This window comes from Erythranthe guttata, chromosome 3, assembly GCF_056151865.1.
Source record: "Erythranthe guttata isolate IM_541 chromosome 3, IM_541, whole genome shotgun sequence".
NCBI classification, from domain to species: domain Eukaryota; kingdom Viridiplantae; phylum Streptophyta; class Magnoliopsida; order Lamiales; family Phrymaceae; genus Erythranthe; species Erythranthe guttata.
Window position 1 is genome coordinate 5,823,725 of NC_142535.1, and position 17,744 is coordinate 5,841,468.

At 35.7% G+C, this 17,744-nt stretch overlaps 1 protein-coding gene across 1 annotated transcript; it reads left to right on the top strand.

Annotated features, from left to right (window-relative positions):
- Positions 1-14,926: 14,926 nt before the first annotated feature.
- On the top strand, positions 14,927-17,010 carry LOC105976151 (uncharacterized). The gene is made up of 2 exons (XM_088815444.1): positions 14,927-16,265; positions 16,747-17,010. The coding sequence occupies exon 1, from the start codon at positions 15,167-15,169 to the stop codon at positions 16,127-16,129; it is 963 nt and encodes a 320-aa protein (XP_088671570.1). The 5' UTR covers positions 14,927-15,166; the 3' UTR covers positions 16,130-16,265; positions 16,747-17,010.
- Positions 17,011-17,744: the final 734 nt, after the last annotated feature.

Here is a 17,744-nt window from a genome sequence, read left to right on the forward strand (position 1 = left end):
CGCCAGTCCAGTTTGATATATATCGACTGGATGATGAAGGCTTCTTGGATGCTCAATCTATAATTTGTATTTAGATTATTAATTAGACGCTTCTTGTTTTTTAGCTTGGATTTCTGTTGCGTTTAGCTCGTTTAATATTAAGGTGAGCTTTCTTTATAAAATTCAATCAGATTATTCGTTTCACGTCATTATCATTGTCATTTTGTAACGAAGTATTGTAATATGTATAAAAGAACTATGCATCAATTAAGTGGGCCTGGTTTCTTGCAATATTGTGTTTACATTGGTGTTCTAAAAATCGGTCGAGGTACACGATTAATCGGTCTTTAAGGCAGACGCGGTCCAAAACCTATACGATTTTTTTTAGGGTTTGAAAAATCGGTTTTGGTCTATGAGGTGGTTTGAGGCTGTCAACTATACGATTTTTTGTTAGGGGAAATATGCAATTCCCCCCTCAAATGGAAAATATTATGAGTAAAACCCATTTGAATTTTAAGATTTTTGCACAAACCCACATTTCAATCTTAATTAGTGATACCCCTCAATTAAACGTGATAAGACATTAGTACTCTTATTAATAGTTTTAATTATAAATCAAATATTTAATCATGATATTTTTCCATAACCCAACAAATCCCAATATACATACAATGGCGTGGGAGCATTCTCTCTCCACCCCCACCACCCTCCTCCCACAAAGTTCTCCACTTTCTTTGCTAACTGGTAAACATACTAGCTCTTGTTGCATATTTTTTTATGTTTTTGATTTAATTATATATTTACATAACGGAACAAAACACACAGAGTTCAAAGGAAATTTTGGAAATTTTTTATTTTATTTTATTCTACTTGTGTGTCTGAAGATCTCATTGGCTTTATTCCCTCACTCTCTCTTTCATTCACCATCGTTGTCGTCGCCTCTCCCTCCCTCCCTTTAGTTATTTTCGTTTTTTTTTCATTTTTTTTTTCTCCACATCTGAATCAGCAGCAGCAGTAGTAACATGGCTATAGTCTGGTTCGAATACGACTATCGTTGATTTACTCGATTAGTGATTTATTAATTTTTGTTTGTTACGCGAATCTTGAATAATAGAGTATATGATGATGATGAAGAGTGGTTCCGATCAATTCTCACGAATTCAAAGAAGGAAGAAGCGATTCAAAAGCAATACGAGTTTTTTCAAAAAAGAAGAGGTAGCTAAACTTCTCGTTTTATCATACAGAAGAATGAAATTTTGTTTATGCGATCACATTGCAAATTAAGTTCGATATTCTGGGTTTTTTTTCTAGATCTATCCGCTACCACCGCCACCGTCGCCGTCTCCCCTACTCTCGCTTTCGTTCACCGCCGCCACCGCCGTTGTCGTCAACTCCCTTTCCTGCTCTTTCGTTATATTTCTATCTCTATCTGTATATTTTTCGATTTCTTTTTTTTTTCTCCCATGAAATCTGAACTAGCAGCAGTAATGTGACTATAGTCATATTCGAATATTTTTTTTCTCCAGATCAGAACTAGCAGCAGTAACATGACTATTGTCATATTGGAATATGACTATTGTTTGAATATCACTGTAGTCATATTCGAATATAAATATTGTTTTTATGACTGTAGTCATATTCAAATATGTTCTATATTTTCGTTTCAAGTTGACTTGTAATAACAACATTCAAATTCAGATTTTTTGTGTGGATGTTGATTGGATTGTTTTTGTAAAAAATAGGTAATCTTTGTTGTTTTATATAATTTGGTAAACATGACTGTACCACACTATATAATCGGAATTTTTAATTTGAAAATGTAAAAACCTGCAATATAAAGAATAAATATGACTACAGTTGATATAGTCACATATAGTCAGTCATATTCAACTATAATCATATTAAAAAATAATAATAAATAAAAAAAATACGAAATAAATCCGAAATAATGAAAAATAAAAATAAAAAAACCAATTTGTTTTTTTTTTTGATTTGATAGCAAATTTTTAGGGATTTGGAAGCATATTTTTAGGAATTAGATTGTTGTTATGGAAAGAGAAAAAAAAAAGGAATAATTGAGATAAATTATGCTAATTAATCATAATTAGCGAGATTAGGTGCCTCATTAATAGGGATTTTAAATACTGATAATTATTAAAAAAAAACGTGATAGGTAGTGCAAGGGTAAGATTGGAAGTAAATATTTCTAGGGTTTTTTCACAAATGAAGAATTATGGTATGGATATATCACCATTTTTTATCTATAGGAGGGGTATATTGCTAATGGCCCCTTTTTTTTTAAGGTTTGAAAAATCGTTTTGGTCTATGAGGTGGTTTGAGGCTGTCAAACCTTTGAGGAAGGTCATAAAATCGGTCAAAAATCTGTTTTTTTTTTTTAATTATATTTTTATTTTTATATAAACTAGCCCTAAAGTAAAAGTTGGGCTTTCAATAAAAAAAATGAGTTTATACATTATTTTGTTTAAATTGTTATTTTTAAAGAAGCGAATGATATATGCTTTACAATATTCAAACATAACTTTTGAATGAAGAAGATTTTCATTTTATTTGTATTTTGTAAGGATTTTTTCTATATTATAGTCTTATTATTATTAAAGTTATATTATGTGATTAGGATATATAAATGATTGGTATGTAATCAATCATGTTTAAATATTTTTTTTATAGATGTTTTGGGTATTTACAAATAATATCTATAAATGTATTACATTAAATTTGAAAACCGATTTATTTTCAATTTATCACCGAATAATCACCATCGCGCCGATTAATCGTGAGGCGGTGGCTAATAGCCTCCGACCCGACTCCTGCCTTTTACGACCTTGGTTTATATACCGGAATGGTTTTAGGAATGCTAACCTAACTTGAAGAAGTAGCGTTCGATCATCCGAATATGCTTTGTGTGCCAAATTTGTTTAGTTTTCCTTGTAGAAATTCCCTGATCTATTTGACTTCCCTGATTTTTTGCTGGTTCTGATATGCTTGTGACATTCGGCTAGTATAAGTTTGTATAAAATTGTTGCCTACGAAGTTTAGGATTTGACAATTGAAAAATTGTATAAGTTTGGTGTTTCTAATGTATAAATCATGCATACTATATGATCTATCTATGTATACTCTTATCTCTATATCTATAAGTCTACTAGTAAGGAATATTATAATTGGGGAAATATGCAATAAACCCCTCATTTCGAAAATATTATGAACTAAACCCAATTGACTTTAAAGATTTTTTCATACACCCAAATCTCAATTTAAATTAGTGAGACCCCGTTGGACTTATGTAAGAAGACAAAAATACCCTTACCAACATAACCCTAACTTCTCTCATTCTCGCCTCTTTTTCTCTCCCACTCTCTCATCTCGTTTCTCACCCCACTTTCAAACCGTTCTATCTTCTCTCTTCTTCATATCAGCATACCAAAGATTTTCACCACCACCGTCGCCCACCTTTCAGATTTTACACCACCATTGCCGCCTCCTTCTCGTATTTTTACACGATGACAATGACGGCAGCGTGTGGTGGTGGCGTTGTTGTCTTCCTCCTCCAGCTCCTGCAACACCACCCCGATGTGCTCCTCCTCCGACACCGATGTAGAGGCGGACGGCATCCGGAGCTCGAGGGATGTCCAGAGATTCTGAGAATCAGCAGCGAGAGCGTGGCGCTGAAGAAAGATTCCAACCACCCTTATCTCGATTTCCCCCGCTTCATGTTGCAGATGGTTATGGAGAAGGATTTGTACTCGAAAGATGACATGGAAGAGCTTCTCAATTGTTATTAGAGCTTTTTACTGATATCTAGAATGGTGTTGAGTATTTGTACAAATTTTTATGAACGAAGAAGAAGAAGAAGAAAATATTGCATTTTTACATTTTTCTTGTATGACCCTTAATTAGTCTCAATTAGCAGAAAAAAATATGTACTATATTGTTTTTATTTGCTATGGGCCATTACAAATTATGTCAAAATTGTAATCTTAATTGCAGTGATGAATTTGTGTTGGTTTTGAGGATCGGGAAGGAGAATTGAATTTCATTACATTCGAGGATTGTAGTGATGAAAAAAATCTGGTCGAAAACATGAAGGGGTTTTAAGGCTGGACTATAGTCATGTTCGATTAGTCGTATTCGACTATAGTCATATTGGACTATAGTCATATTAAGTACACACATCAGATAAATGTATTCATACAGAAAAATTTAGGGAACGTAGTGTTACAAATAGAGTAAACATAGATAAATATATTGATACAAAAAAATATTCCATAAGATCAAAAAATAATGAAAAAACTTCAAGGCTGTTTTAGTATATGTATGTCACTAAACAGTCATATTGCGTAGTCACTTTGAATAATAGCCATAATACAGATTCATTTTTGGACATCGCTATATAGAACAGGGTACGTCAGACACAGACAACATGTGTTGGTTGCATGTATACGTCTTCGAATTGATTTCATACTCTGAATTGTGTATTCCACGAGCCCTGATTACGGGCCTACCGAGCCAGCTTCCGTGTAGTATCTGGATAAAAGAATGGAAATGATATCAACGAAAAAAGCCTCGAATATGCCACCAAATTACTACATAAGAAGAAATATAACTACACATGCATGATATTTGAATACTAATGGCTCATCTATGCCTTAAAATAGTACTATTACTACACAAAAAGAAATATGACTACGAATGGCATTTGACTACTAATGCTCATTTTTTTTTTGGAATATAATATGATGATGCAGTCAATTTATATGACATCAAGATAAATTGAAAAATAACTATACCACACATAACTGCATTCATTCAAACTCGATGTAATAAACTGGTAATTTTAACGAACTTGCTAGGTTAATAAAATGACTACATATAACTACTACCTCGTATGACCACAAATGTAAAAACAACGGTTGATATCAATGAAATCCTTTTCGTTCTTTCGAGAAACAACATTGAGACGATTTTCACTCAAGTTTTTTTGTTAAAAATCGTTTTAATTTACTACAAACTTGTAATATAAAAGAAATTTATTGTTGATAATTGGAGTGAAAACTGTACGGGTAAACAACTTTTATTGCACTGACAAGTAAGCAGAGCAGTAATTAAGAAGAAAAAAAAAACTCAAGCAACCAAATCTGGAAAATATTACATAAGAATAAAAAATGAAAAAAAATAAGAAAGTGTGTTGGTTCCAATTGCACGTCCTTGAAGAATGTCACAATAGCTTACTAACCTCCACATTGCGTATTCCATGTCTCAGGTTACAGACTTGTCGTACCATCTTCTTTGATGCCTCTGTCTAAAAGAATGGTACTTTTAGTAACATGTATTTCCTCGACCATGGCATCGAATAATGAGAAAGCATAGCAAATATGATTACATATGACTCTCATATGACTACTAAAAAAATATGCCTATATATGAATGTAATTCAAATTTATCGTATAATTCACATACTAGTTATAAGGACATACCACCATTAACACTGCACATAGGGCATACATACAGAAAATCACAGTTCAGCAAGTTTATTACAATTGTGAATCCAATATGTTTATGTGGTGTAGTCACATATAGTCATGATGGTAATGTGACTACATATAACTACAGAATCAGAAACTGGTATGTACTTACCATTTTACCAACACGATGAACATTATTCATCTATATTATAAGAGGACTTTAAATACAAGGCTACAACATGACTCCATATGACTAGACCACACCATCTATTGCTGGGATGTAATACCTCAATGCATACAAACAAGTTAAACCGGCACGCATATCAAACATGACTATTGTCCAAAAACTGTCTGATACAAAAGTAAATCGCCCCCAAAACACCAAAAGAAAATTGATTTGGATCTACGAGCACAAAAAATATATTTGAATTTTTCATATTGTACATACAAAATGCTTCTCGAAAAATTAGGATTTAGTTACACAGATTAACAGGCGTCGAGCTTCATGGGCGAGGGGGGTGGACAATTCTGTACATTCTGTACCAAATATGTTCGATTTGGTATGTGACAGCAGTTTCGAAGCGACGGAATTTTTGATTCTTGGGAGTTTTTGATTTTCGGGGAGATTTCACTCTGGGCGTCTTCTTCACAGGGATTTATCGGATCCGATCTGATTTTTTTTTTTAGTTAGGAGCAGTTTAATTAGGAAAAGTATAAAATTAATTCTAATTAATCGGGATTAGGCGCCACATTACTAGGGATTTTGAAAATTCTGGATAATTATTAAAAAAAATATGATAGGTAGTGCAAGGGTAAAATTGGGAATAAATATTTTAGGGGGTTTTCACAAAGGAAGATTTAGGGTATGGACATATCACTATTTTTTATCTATAGGAGGGGTTATTGCTAATGACCCCATTATAATTTATGTGAATCCAATTCAAAATCTTCATGTTTTAATAAATTAGTTATATTTAGAGTATAATTACACGTACACCACTAAGTTATGCTAAAATAACTTTAAGGTCCTTGTGGTATCGGTAATTACCATCACCCCTAAAACATTGTTAGAAACTCTAACGGGATAATGCATTGTATAGGTTATTCCGATAGAATTCTAATGGACTATTAGTTGCAGCAAGTGGTGGAGACAACATAGAGTTAGGGGCACATGGCTCCCCCAACATTTCTTAAATCACCCCTAGCTCTTTTCTCAACCCTGTACCTTTTCCTCCTCCACCATGACTGCATCTATTCGATACCAAAGCACGAATTTAGGGAACCACAATCTGTCTAATTTTACATAATCAAAAATTTTTAGTCACAAATTTTCACTAACATGACTGCATAGATCATTTGCTAATTTAAAAAACTCAAAACTCCTCAAACTTCACATTATTTAATTTTAAATCTCACAAATGATTGAGTTTGTTTTTGTGCTAATAAACAAATATTTAAATCCACCGCACACACTGTACACACAATATAACACATTCCTTTTTCAAATTCTTGGTTTTACACTATAATTATGTACTAGTACAGGTGTATAGATGCAAGTTTTATATATAAAAACATAAGAAAATAATTCAGTTTCCAAATGGTTTTTGTGTGTGTGCATGGTGGTGTTACAAAACAGGTTGCAGATCTGTTTTCATAACAAAATCTGTAGTAGGGTGCAAAGTGCCGAGCAATATGTAATTGGAGGGTGCAAAGTGCTATTTTTTCAATTTAAGGGTGCAAAGTGCCAAAAATATATAATTCAAGGGTGCAAAGTGCCAATTACCCTATATAGAGCGCATGAATAATAGTGTCTAATGGTGGTGAACGAGGATGTTTAATGATGGAGAGTAATGATGGACATCCTCTGCAATAACAATTTATAACACTCCCTCTTGGATGTCCGACATAGGTGGAATATGCCTTGTTAGAAAATTCAGTGGGATAAAACGTAAACAAAAGAGAAAATAGTATATATCCATTTAAATCTTGCGAGCGTGACACTGCCTTGTTAAAACCTTTCCAAGAAAAAGACAATAGGACAAAAATTTAGACGAATGAAAAAAGTACAATGTTGAAATTGTTGATTACGCTCCCTCTGATTTCGGCATGAGACATTTGAGTTATGTCATGTTCTGAATGATGTAGCTTACAATGCTCCGATGTGTGAATCCACAATCTTGTTATGTGATTATCACCAATGATTTTCAATATCATCATTTTTCTTGACTTAAGAGTGTAGACAAATTCAGTAATCTTCCACCACTATTGAAATAGCCAACTCCATCAACTTGAATGCATCGCCGATATTTTTAGAATTATTAGTATAAGTGGTTGCCAATGTCGGTTTCATCAGACGATGTGATATTATAGTATCACCTCATTCGAGTAAGCACATAAACACTTTGGAATTTGCATGTTCAACACCATTCCAATGTCATGTTGGTGTTCAAATGTATCTAGCAACTTTTCCACTATCTTCTCGAAAGTCAAAACATTTTTCTTAATCTATGAATCAAATAGTCATAAGTTTACTCAACAAATGAGCTTCATGCACAACTTGGGGCCCACATGGTTGCAAATCATGATTTTTCAACAGCAATTTATTTGTTTTTTCTATTGTGAGGAGTATAAAGATCAACTCCGGATATGTTTTAAACTGGCGCTACCTATATTGTTGTTGGAACACCAAGTTTGAGGCATGCATAGTGGAGAAAGTTTTTTCCAATTTATCATATTCAGATATTTTAACTCCGCACAAGGCTAATTGGTACTCAAGTTTAAACAGTGCCGAATTACAGTCGGCAATAGATTTGAAGTCCTGCAGCCTTAGGTGCTGCCAATTATATTGAGCATGTGGGAGAATCGGAGTTTTTGTGTGATCAAACCTCTCTTTGAGTTTTTTTCCATATTTATGATGGACTTTCCAATTGTATATATTCGTCTTTCAAATCCTCGGAAAGATGATGGCGGATAAAAATCATAGCATTTGCCTCATCTTTCCTGTTTGCCTCCTTGATATCTACACAATCCAAGGCTTTTACAAGATATAGCCCTTGGAGGTGTAATTTCATATCTAAGCACCAGGATAAAAGGTTACTGTCGGTAACATCAAGGATTTGAAATTTTTGTTTTTCGATTCCAGCCATCGTAAAGTAAAATAAGTAGAAAATAGTACAACAAAAAGAAATTTAATTTTACAAATCTATAGTTTTGTAGAGCAAAAGCTCGTGCTGATAACGTGTTAATATTATGTATATTATAAGAGTGATTAAAATAAAATAACAAAAGGGAGAAAATTGTATAAACGAGAGAGAGAGAGAGAGAGAGAGAGAGAGAGAGAAATAGTCTATTAATAATCAAAATTGTACTCTTTTATGTTGATGCTCTATTTCTACAAGAAATTCAGGAAGCATTGTCATGCTTTGAGTCAGGATATACATTACAAATGATGGAGACGTATATACTTGGCCACTAAGATACATGGCCATTAAGAAATAAGTGTTGAGTCCACAAATCGATAACAATTCATTTATAATACTCCTCCTTGGACGAAACATTATTATATTGACTATAAGTTGGATGAGTGAAGTATATGTATGCTTCGTTAAAAATATCAAGTCGGAAAACCTAGTGTGATAAAAACCGGTCAAAAGGGAAAACGAGTATATAACATAATCCAAGTCATGTGCAAAAGCTGCCTCGTTAAAAACCTCAAGTTGGAAAACTAGTGGGATAAGACCGGTCAGAAAGAAAAAAGAGTGCATAACTCAATCCAAGTTGTGTGCAGAAGCTGCCTTGTTACAAACCATTGCTGAAAAACATAATGGGACAAAACTAGTCATAAGGGAAAAAGAGTGCAGCGCGCCATTGCTCCCTTGAAATGAGGAATATAGCTTCGAAATGGGGCGTCAATCTGGCTTCATATTGGCTCTTCCCATTCCAATGGCATAAGCCAATTTCTCAGATGTAGAAGTCGGTAAGGCTTTTGTAAACAAATCAACAAGATTGTCACATGAGCGAATTTGTCGAACATCGATCTATCCATTCTTCTGAAGCTCATGTGTATGGAAGATATTTGGTGATATATGTTTGGTCCTATCACCTTTTATGTATCCGCCTCTTGGTTGTGCTATGCAAGCAACACTGTCTTCGTGGATGACAGTAGGCGTGTCTGTAGCTGGATGTAATTGGTAGGAGTTTCGTATATGCGAAATAACTTATCTTAGCCAAACACATTATATGTCTGCGTCATAGAGAGCTATTATTTCAGAATGATTTGAGGAGGTGGCCATCAATGTCTTGGTTGGTAGATCGCCAAGATATACCTGAACCACTGTAACAAAATAAATATCCAGTTTGTGAGCGAGCTTGTGCGGATCAGATCGACATCCCGCATCGGCATAACCAACTAATCCTTGGTTAGTTGAATTTTTTGAATAAAAAATAATCACAAATCTTCAGTACCACGAAGATATCAAAAAATATGTTTAACACTATTCCAGTGTCTCCGAGTTGACTCAGAACTGTATCGCACAAACTCATTTATAGCAAAACCGATATCAGGTCGAGTGCATCTACTAGATACATTAACGCTCCGATTGCATTGAGATACGGTACTTCGGGGCCAAGTGTCTCTTCATTAAGTTCTTTAGGTCGGAACAGAACATTTTCAGGATCTAATTTGCGCACAACCATAGGGGTACTCAATTAATTAAAAAAAATCATATTAAACTTTCTAAGTAATCATTTAGTATATGCAGATTGGTGTATAAGTATGCCGTTATTTATATGCTCAAGCCCAATACCAAAACAGAGATTGGTTTTTCCAAGGTCCTTGACCTCAAACTGTTTCTTTAGATATTCATCAACATTGGCTAACTCTTGAGGAGTGCCAATCAAGTTCATGTCATCTACATAAACCACAATGATAGCAAATCCGGTTGGTTTCTGATCTTTTATTAAAAACTCATGGCAAATGGGATCGTTTTTATAACATTCCCTCATAAGGTATTCACTCAAACTATGATACCACATGCAACCGGATTGCTTTAGACCATACAATAATCTTTGTAATTGAGTGAGTGCAGCTCACGAGGAGCGACATATTTTGACATTTTAAATTCATCGGGATTTTCATATAAATATCATAATCTACTGAACCATATAGATAGGCCGTTACAACGTCCATTAGAAACAGGTCCACTCCCTCTTGGACGACCATACTGATAAGAAAACGGAAAACGGTCTTATCCATTACTGGTGAATACATCTCATCATAATCAATCCCATGTAGTTGGGAGAAGCCTTGAGCAACAAGGCGGGCTTTATATCTTACAATTTCATTGTTCTCATTTCTCTTACGGACAAAGACCCATTTATACCCAACGTGCTTTACATTATCCGGTGTTCGAACAATTTGCCCGAATACTTTTCATTTTTCTAGGGAAGCCAATTCAGAGTTTATTGCTTCCTCTCATTTAGGCAAATCATTTCTTTGGCGGCATTCCATTATGGAACGCGGTTCAATATCATAATCATCGTACATAATGTTTGTGCAACCGAGAATGCAAAATATTATCAATGAGTATCTCATTTCTATCCCACATTTCATTGGAATAACTTATGGGATTCTCGTTATTCTCGGGATTCGATATCAGGCTCAAAAAATTCACCTGGAGCATTCTCACTAGGAACCACTTGGTTCGAGGGTTTATCGATATCCCCCTTTCTTTTTCGAGGAACAATGTCCTTCGATCCAATAGGTCTACCAAATTTTTGTCGTGGGAGATCATCATTCATTTTTGCATGTTCTTCACGAACAACGATCCTAACTGGAACATGCACAACTGGAATATAACACTTCGTAACTTTACTGGCATCATTAAATGCATCAGGAAGTCTACTGCAATATTTTGCAAACAAATTATTCTATGGATCTCATCACATTTAGAGGTACGTGGGGCTAGATGAGATAAATGTTTCTCACACCATATGAGATTCTCGATTTGTTTTTGTTTGTCATTGTCATGGATATCATGAATATCCTTACTAATCGGTACAAATAATCTCATCAAAGTGACAGTCCGCAAATCTATGGGTAAATAAACCGCCCGTCATTGGTTCCAAGAACCAAATAATTGACGGTAACTCAAACACAACGTATATGCCAAGTTGGCGTTGGGGGACCAATTTTAGTCTTTTGAGGAGAATGAATTGACACTTGCACAGCGCAACCAAATGTGCATAGGTGCAAAATATCGGGCTCGAAGTCCAAGGCCAAGTGCATTAGGAAATGCATATGATAAGTAGTGGGGCGTAATTTAATAAGTGATGTTGCATGCAATACTGCATGGCCCCATGCTGCACTAGTGAGTTTAGATCTCATCAGCAAAGTAGGAGCAATTATTTGGACTCATTTAATCAACGATTCTGCCATTCCATTTTGAGTGTGAACATATGCTACTGAGTGCTCGACATTTATTCCCAGTGTTGCACAATAATTTGTACTAGCAAACGCGCAAATGCCACATTTGGCGTAGTACCATTAGGCAACATAATTGTTGCTATCCCGGAACCATTTACTATCTACTCGGGATTTTATATGATTTTAATGTGTGCCTTGCACAATGTCACACTCGACAAATATATTTTATTATTGAATATTGAGTGTGTAGTTGCACTATCAAGTATGCATAGCCATATTTATCCATGTTTTTTCAAGTAAGCGTGATCAAAATTCAACTCGACCTCAGGAATTTATCTTCCAAGGGAGATATGTACATGTGTGTATACTCAAAACCACTCAATCTTGGGAATCACACCATCCAAGAGAGATTATACATGGATACACTCAAGATAGCTAAAAAAGAGATGCTCATTTGGCAATTTACACAAGAGGATCAAGATCTGTAAAGAAATGTGATAACTCAAGAGATGCTCTATCTTGAGCAGGGTCTTGATCAAGCATGCTCCCAGATGTGCTAGCTTCAAGAACAGCAAGTGGCATTTCTGCCTCAGTGACATGTGTTCGGACATTTTTCCCTTTCTTTCCTTTTGAATCCTGGTACAGATTTACCAGATGTTGGGCGGTTCTTCAAATTAGTTTGGCCCAGTGTCCAGTCATTCCACATCTACTACACATATTTTCTGGAATTCTTTCCGTGGGCATCTTGCCTTTTCGCGATCTGATCGTATTATTATTTCGACAGGGATATTCATATCCACCTCGGTCATTATTTCGGGCATCCTGAGAGGAACCACGTCAACCGTCAAACATAGAAATAAAAACTCAGAATCGAGTACTCACAACTTTCTCCACAATCCTCAACATTAGGCTGACCTTGTGGCTCATTCTCCCCTTCCTTAGCTTGTTCTTTTGTGTACAGTTTTGTAGCCACAAATATCATCTCCTCCACAAAACCTTTTGCCTCAACGGGTACCTTTTCTTCAGCTTCTCCGCCGTCGTTGTGGCTGAAACCACCACCATCCTTGCTCGCTACAACAAAATAATTTCCGGTTATTGGAGAACCGGAGGTGGAAGAGAGGAGAAGATGGCGGTGTGAGGCGGAGGCAGAAGGGAGAGTGATTGTGGCGGTCTGTTGATCGGCGGTTGCCGCCCTTCACTATGGAATCGCAGGAGAGGAAATAGGTAATATTTAATAGGGACTCTTTGATATAAGCCCTTCAATACTCCTTTTAATAGGAAGACCCAAACTATTTTGCATAATTTTAGAAAAGTCCCATCCTAATTTTAACCACCCACTTTTCCAAATATGCCCCTGCCTCCTCATCAACACTATCACCAATTATATCCCTACCACCTCATCAGCCGTTTTTATTTTATTTTTAAATTTTTTTTATTGTTTAATTAACTTTTTTTTTCTCTATTAGGTATATTAATCGGCTCTAAGATATAAGCATAGTCGATTAAGAAACTGGCTACTAAAAAAAAAAAGACGCAACTATGTAAAAACGAAAATCGACACTATTTTTACATAACAAATAATATATATAAATTGTAATTGATTTATACAAATTGGAATCAACATACAAAAATCCAAAAATGAATTAAAAAAATAAAATCAAGTAATCTTAATCGACTACCAAAACAATCGATTAACACTGTAATCGACTACCAGAGCATAGTCGATTAACTTAATCTACTACCCAAAAAACACATAGTCGATTAACGGTTCAGCCTGCACGAATTTCTCTAGCCGCGCCGTCCTCCACTTGATCTACCAAAAAACCCTAGATCTGCTCTTCGTCGTCACCACGCCACCGCCACACCACACCACACCATCACCACCACACTTGCATATTCTGACGGTTTTTAATGACAAATAAAGTAAATTACAACCCGCACCACCAGCCTAAACAGAACCACCACCATCAAGACCACCAAACCAAAGCCACACAAACCCAATTTTCTTCATGACCACCGCCATATTCAAAAAGAGGCAGCAAAATCAAATTAAAAATCCTGCGGCGACGAAGAATAAATTTTCGCAAAAAACGAGAAACTGTGAGTAACCTAGTCGTCAACTCATTATACATCTCAACCTTCGATCTAATCTTCTAAAGAGGGAGAGAGGAGAGAGAGAAGAAGATGAGACTGAGAAAAGAAGTAGATCGAGAAGAAGAAGAAAAAAAAAGAACGACGGAGGAGGGAAGAGAGCAGAGTAATGCAAATCGAGAAAAGTAAAAGAAAAAAATAACGACACAAGAGGAGATGCCAAAAATTAGGATTAGGAGTAAGGGTATTATTGATGATTTTCCTTCATTAATTATCCAAGCTAACAACAAAAGAAGTTTTTTCTAATTATTTCTACGAAGGGGATTTTCATTAACTATATTTCCTAGATGAGGGAGTCTTGCTAATTTTTCCTATTTAATAATATAGTTGAATTAATAAGGATCGAACATGAAAAACTCATTTAACGCATTATTGAAACTAGAAAGTGACATATAATATGAAACAATATGGAAGAGAACATGGTAATTAGCAAACATTTATAATAAATGATTAATTAGCCTAACCACCTAAACCTTGCTCAACAAAAAAAGCCTAGCCACCTAAACTTAACCTTTTTTTTTTTTTTAAGACAACACCTAAACTTTACTCCCTTAATTATCCTTCACTTTTTGTAATAACTACAAAAATCCCCCATTAGATTTTGTGAACCCATTATTTCACATTCTCTCTCTCTCTATCATTTTCATTACCTTCACACTCAACATCAAATTGGCCAACCATTTCACTCACTTTCACTGTGTGTGTGTTGTGTGTTTGAATTTGACCCGTCGCCACCTACCGGCAGCTTCCTCCCTCTCCTCCAATGGCGACCCCACATTATTTCTTTCTATCTCCTTTTTTCTTCTTTTGTGGTGAATGAATGTAAAAACTTTTATTATACCGCCTTTCTTTCAGAGCCATCACTTATTTAACCTTTTCTTCTTTTCTTCTTTCTTCCCTTTTTCTCCCCTCTCTCTCTCTCTCTCTCTCCCAAACCCTAAAAAAACAGCCCTCTTCTCAGCTGATACTCCAAAGATTGTCTCATCGGAAGTACCAATAGATCAGAACTTTGAAAGATCATATGGGCTGTAGTTCTGTCCTTTGAAGATTCTCTCTCTCTCTCTCTCTCTCTCTCTCTCTCTCTCTCTCTCTCTCTCTCTCTCTCTCTAACTCTGAAAAGTCGTAGTTGATGGATTCTGGAAATAGTGGGAGTATGCAATCCTCTAGTGGAGGAGATGAACAAGATTTTGATTCGAGGGCGGGATCAGAATCAATCTCTTCTTTCTTCAACCCTTCTTCTCATTTCCGATCAACAATCTCAACCGCCGCCCCACATCCGCCGCCGCCGCCTCCATATCTTCCTCACCATCAAATTCAAAACCCCACTTTCTTCGATCACTACAACAACACTAACGATAATCACGATCTGATTTGGTCCAGGCCGGGTTTAATAAGATCTGAACATCATGACAACTACTACGCCCACTTTGGCAACACGTCATCATCATCGTCATTATCCATTCCGACAAGTACGGCGGCACCAGGCCCATCTTCCACGGCCGATGGCCATTCGGGCCGGGCCCCACCGCAGGCGAGTGTTCCCAAAAACCCAAAGAAGCGCACGCGGGCCTCACGTCGAGCTCCCACCACCGTGCTGACGACTGACACCACCAACTTCAGGCAAATGGTGCAGGAGTTCACTGGGATTCCGGCAGCCCCATTTTCGGGCGGCTCCCCTTATCCGCGGAGGATGGATCTATTCTCCTCCTTGAGATCCGGCGGCCATCTAGGCCCACTTCTAAGGCCCTCATCCTCCACCACTCCTCCTCCGCCGCCGTCGTTCTTGAATTCCAGCATGGTAGATTCTACTAACGCTAACAACCCCATGAGCACCACCACCAACGCCGCCACCGCGCTTGGTGCTTCGACTTCAAACAATCAAAACATGAGTTTTGTACTATCACGGGATCATCTTTTAAACCTGCAGCCATCAATGGATTTTGGTGGTGAGTTTCTGGGCAGAGAAATTATAACATCTTCCGCTACGGGACAAGCGATGAGGAATAATAGTATTAATATTAATAATGGAGATGATGATGATGATTTGATGAGAAGATGGAGAAGAAGTAATGATGAAGAAAAAATGAGATAGTGGGTTTTGATGAGAAAATAAACACTAGTAGAGATTCGAATCAGAATATATAAATTAGTGGCTACAATTTGAATCTTGCAGAGAAAGGTATGGAGAAGAATGCTACCTGCTTCTTCTTCTCCTGTGGCTCAAGAAGGTACTGTTTCATCATGGATTTGTCCTTCTCATATTTACCTCTATTATTTTCTTTTCTTTTTCCTCTCTTTTTTGTTTTCTTTTAATCATTATTGTTTGTTTTGTACTATATGGTATATGTATACATTTTTTCTTTCTTTCGTGTGTAGTTTTATGGCCCCTTTTATTTTTATTTTTTATTTTTTTTTCTTTTGATTTAATTTCTTCATAATTTTGTTTTGTTGTATTAAATACTTTTTTTTTTGTGGAGGTTTGTCATATTTATTCATTCATATATAAGTTGGTATGTAGAATATATAATTTAGAGCAACTCCAATGGTAAATATAAGAATTGAGTTATCGAATACTTTTTCGATATTTGAGATAATATTTTAATATTTATTTAAAATTTATATACTTCAATTATAGTTATTATATCAATTGGAAGTTTTTGATTTATTTTATTTATAATTGTCGCATGTAAATTTCTTGCACCAAAAAAGGCGAAATCCCTCGCCCTCAGGGCCCCCATCCCTTGGCCCGACAAGGATTGATGGACGATGTAAATCATGGTAACTCAACGGCCCGTTAAGATAGCGGACCCGGACCTAGTGCCCACAAGGAACCAACCCTCATTGGAGTTGAAATTCCCACACTGCGGCTGCCAGGATTCGATCCTAGGACCTTGCACATGTAAAAATACTTGATGGAAATTGAGTTATCAGTTTCCAAAATTAAAAAAGAAATCCGCAATGAGTAAGTATTTTTAATATTTCACATCTTTATATTAAAAATACTTGATGGAAATTGAGTTATCAGAAAATTAACCACCTAAATATTGAATTAGAAATTTACATGTGATAATAACTACACCGGGTGAAATACACCAGGTAGATCTTTACCATTCATATACACACAAACACACACACACACACCCACATTGGTGTATGTAGATCAATAGTAAAAAATCAGCCGATGTAACCTCCACCGGGTGTAGGATATAAATAACCCTCATTTAATAACTCAAATAGGGTTGCTCTTATATTGATGAATATCTGGTATTTATAGTTTTAATAATTCATTGTAAGTCAAATAAAGCCTACTTGATAAGAATTAAAAAATGTATCGAACAATGTTGTTGAGAAAATCTATTATGTACATTTTTTAAGAGTTTGAGTTCGAAGAATGTAAATATGCATTTATTTCTCGCTAATTTGCTTGGTGGAAAACTCTCCCTATGTTTGTTTTGATTCTTCATCTTCAATATAGAAATTGCGGGTTGGGACTGGGTTGGTATTTACAGATCAACAAATTCATACCGACTATATTTTTAGGTGGATACAACACTTTTAATCAATTCATTGGATCGAGTTGAAAATTTCAAGCAATCCATCTATAATGGTACATGAGATGGTTTCTAATATTATCAAAAATTGGTTGACCGATAGTTATCGCTCAATCAACTATATTAATAAAAACCGTTAATGTGGAATCAGTTAAT

Bases quoted from the DNA above. Each gene is read 5' to 3' on its own strand.
- LOC105976151 (XM_088815444.1), top strand. From the start codon at position 15,167: ATGGATTCTGGAAATAGTGGGAGTATGCAATCCTCTAGTGGAGGAGAT.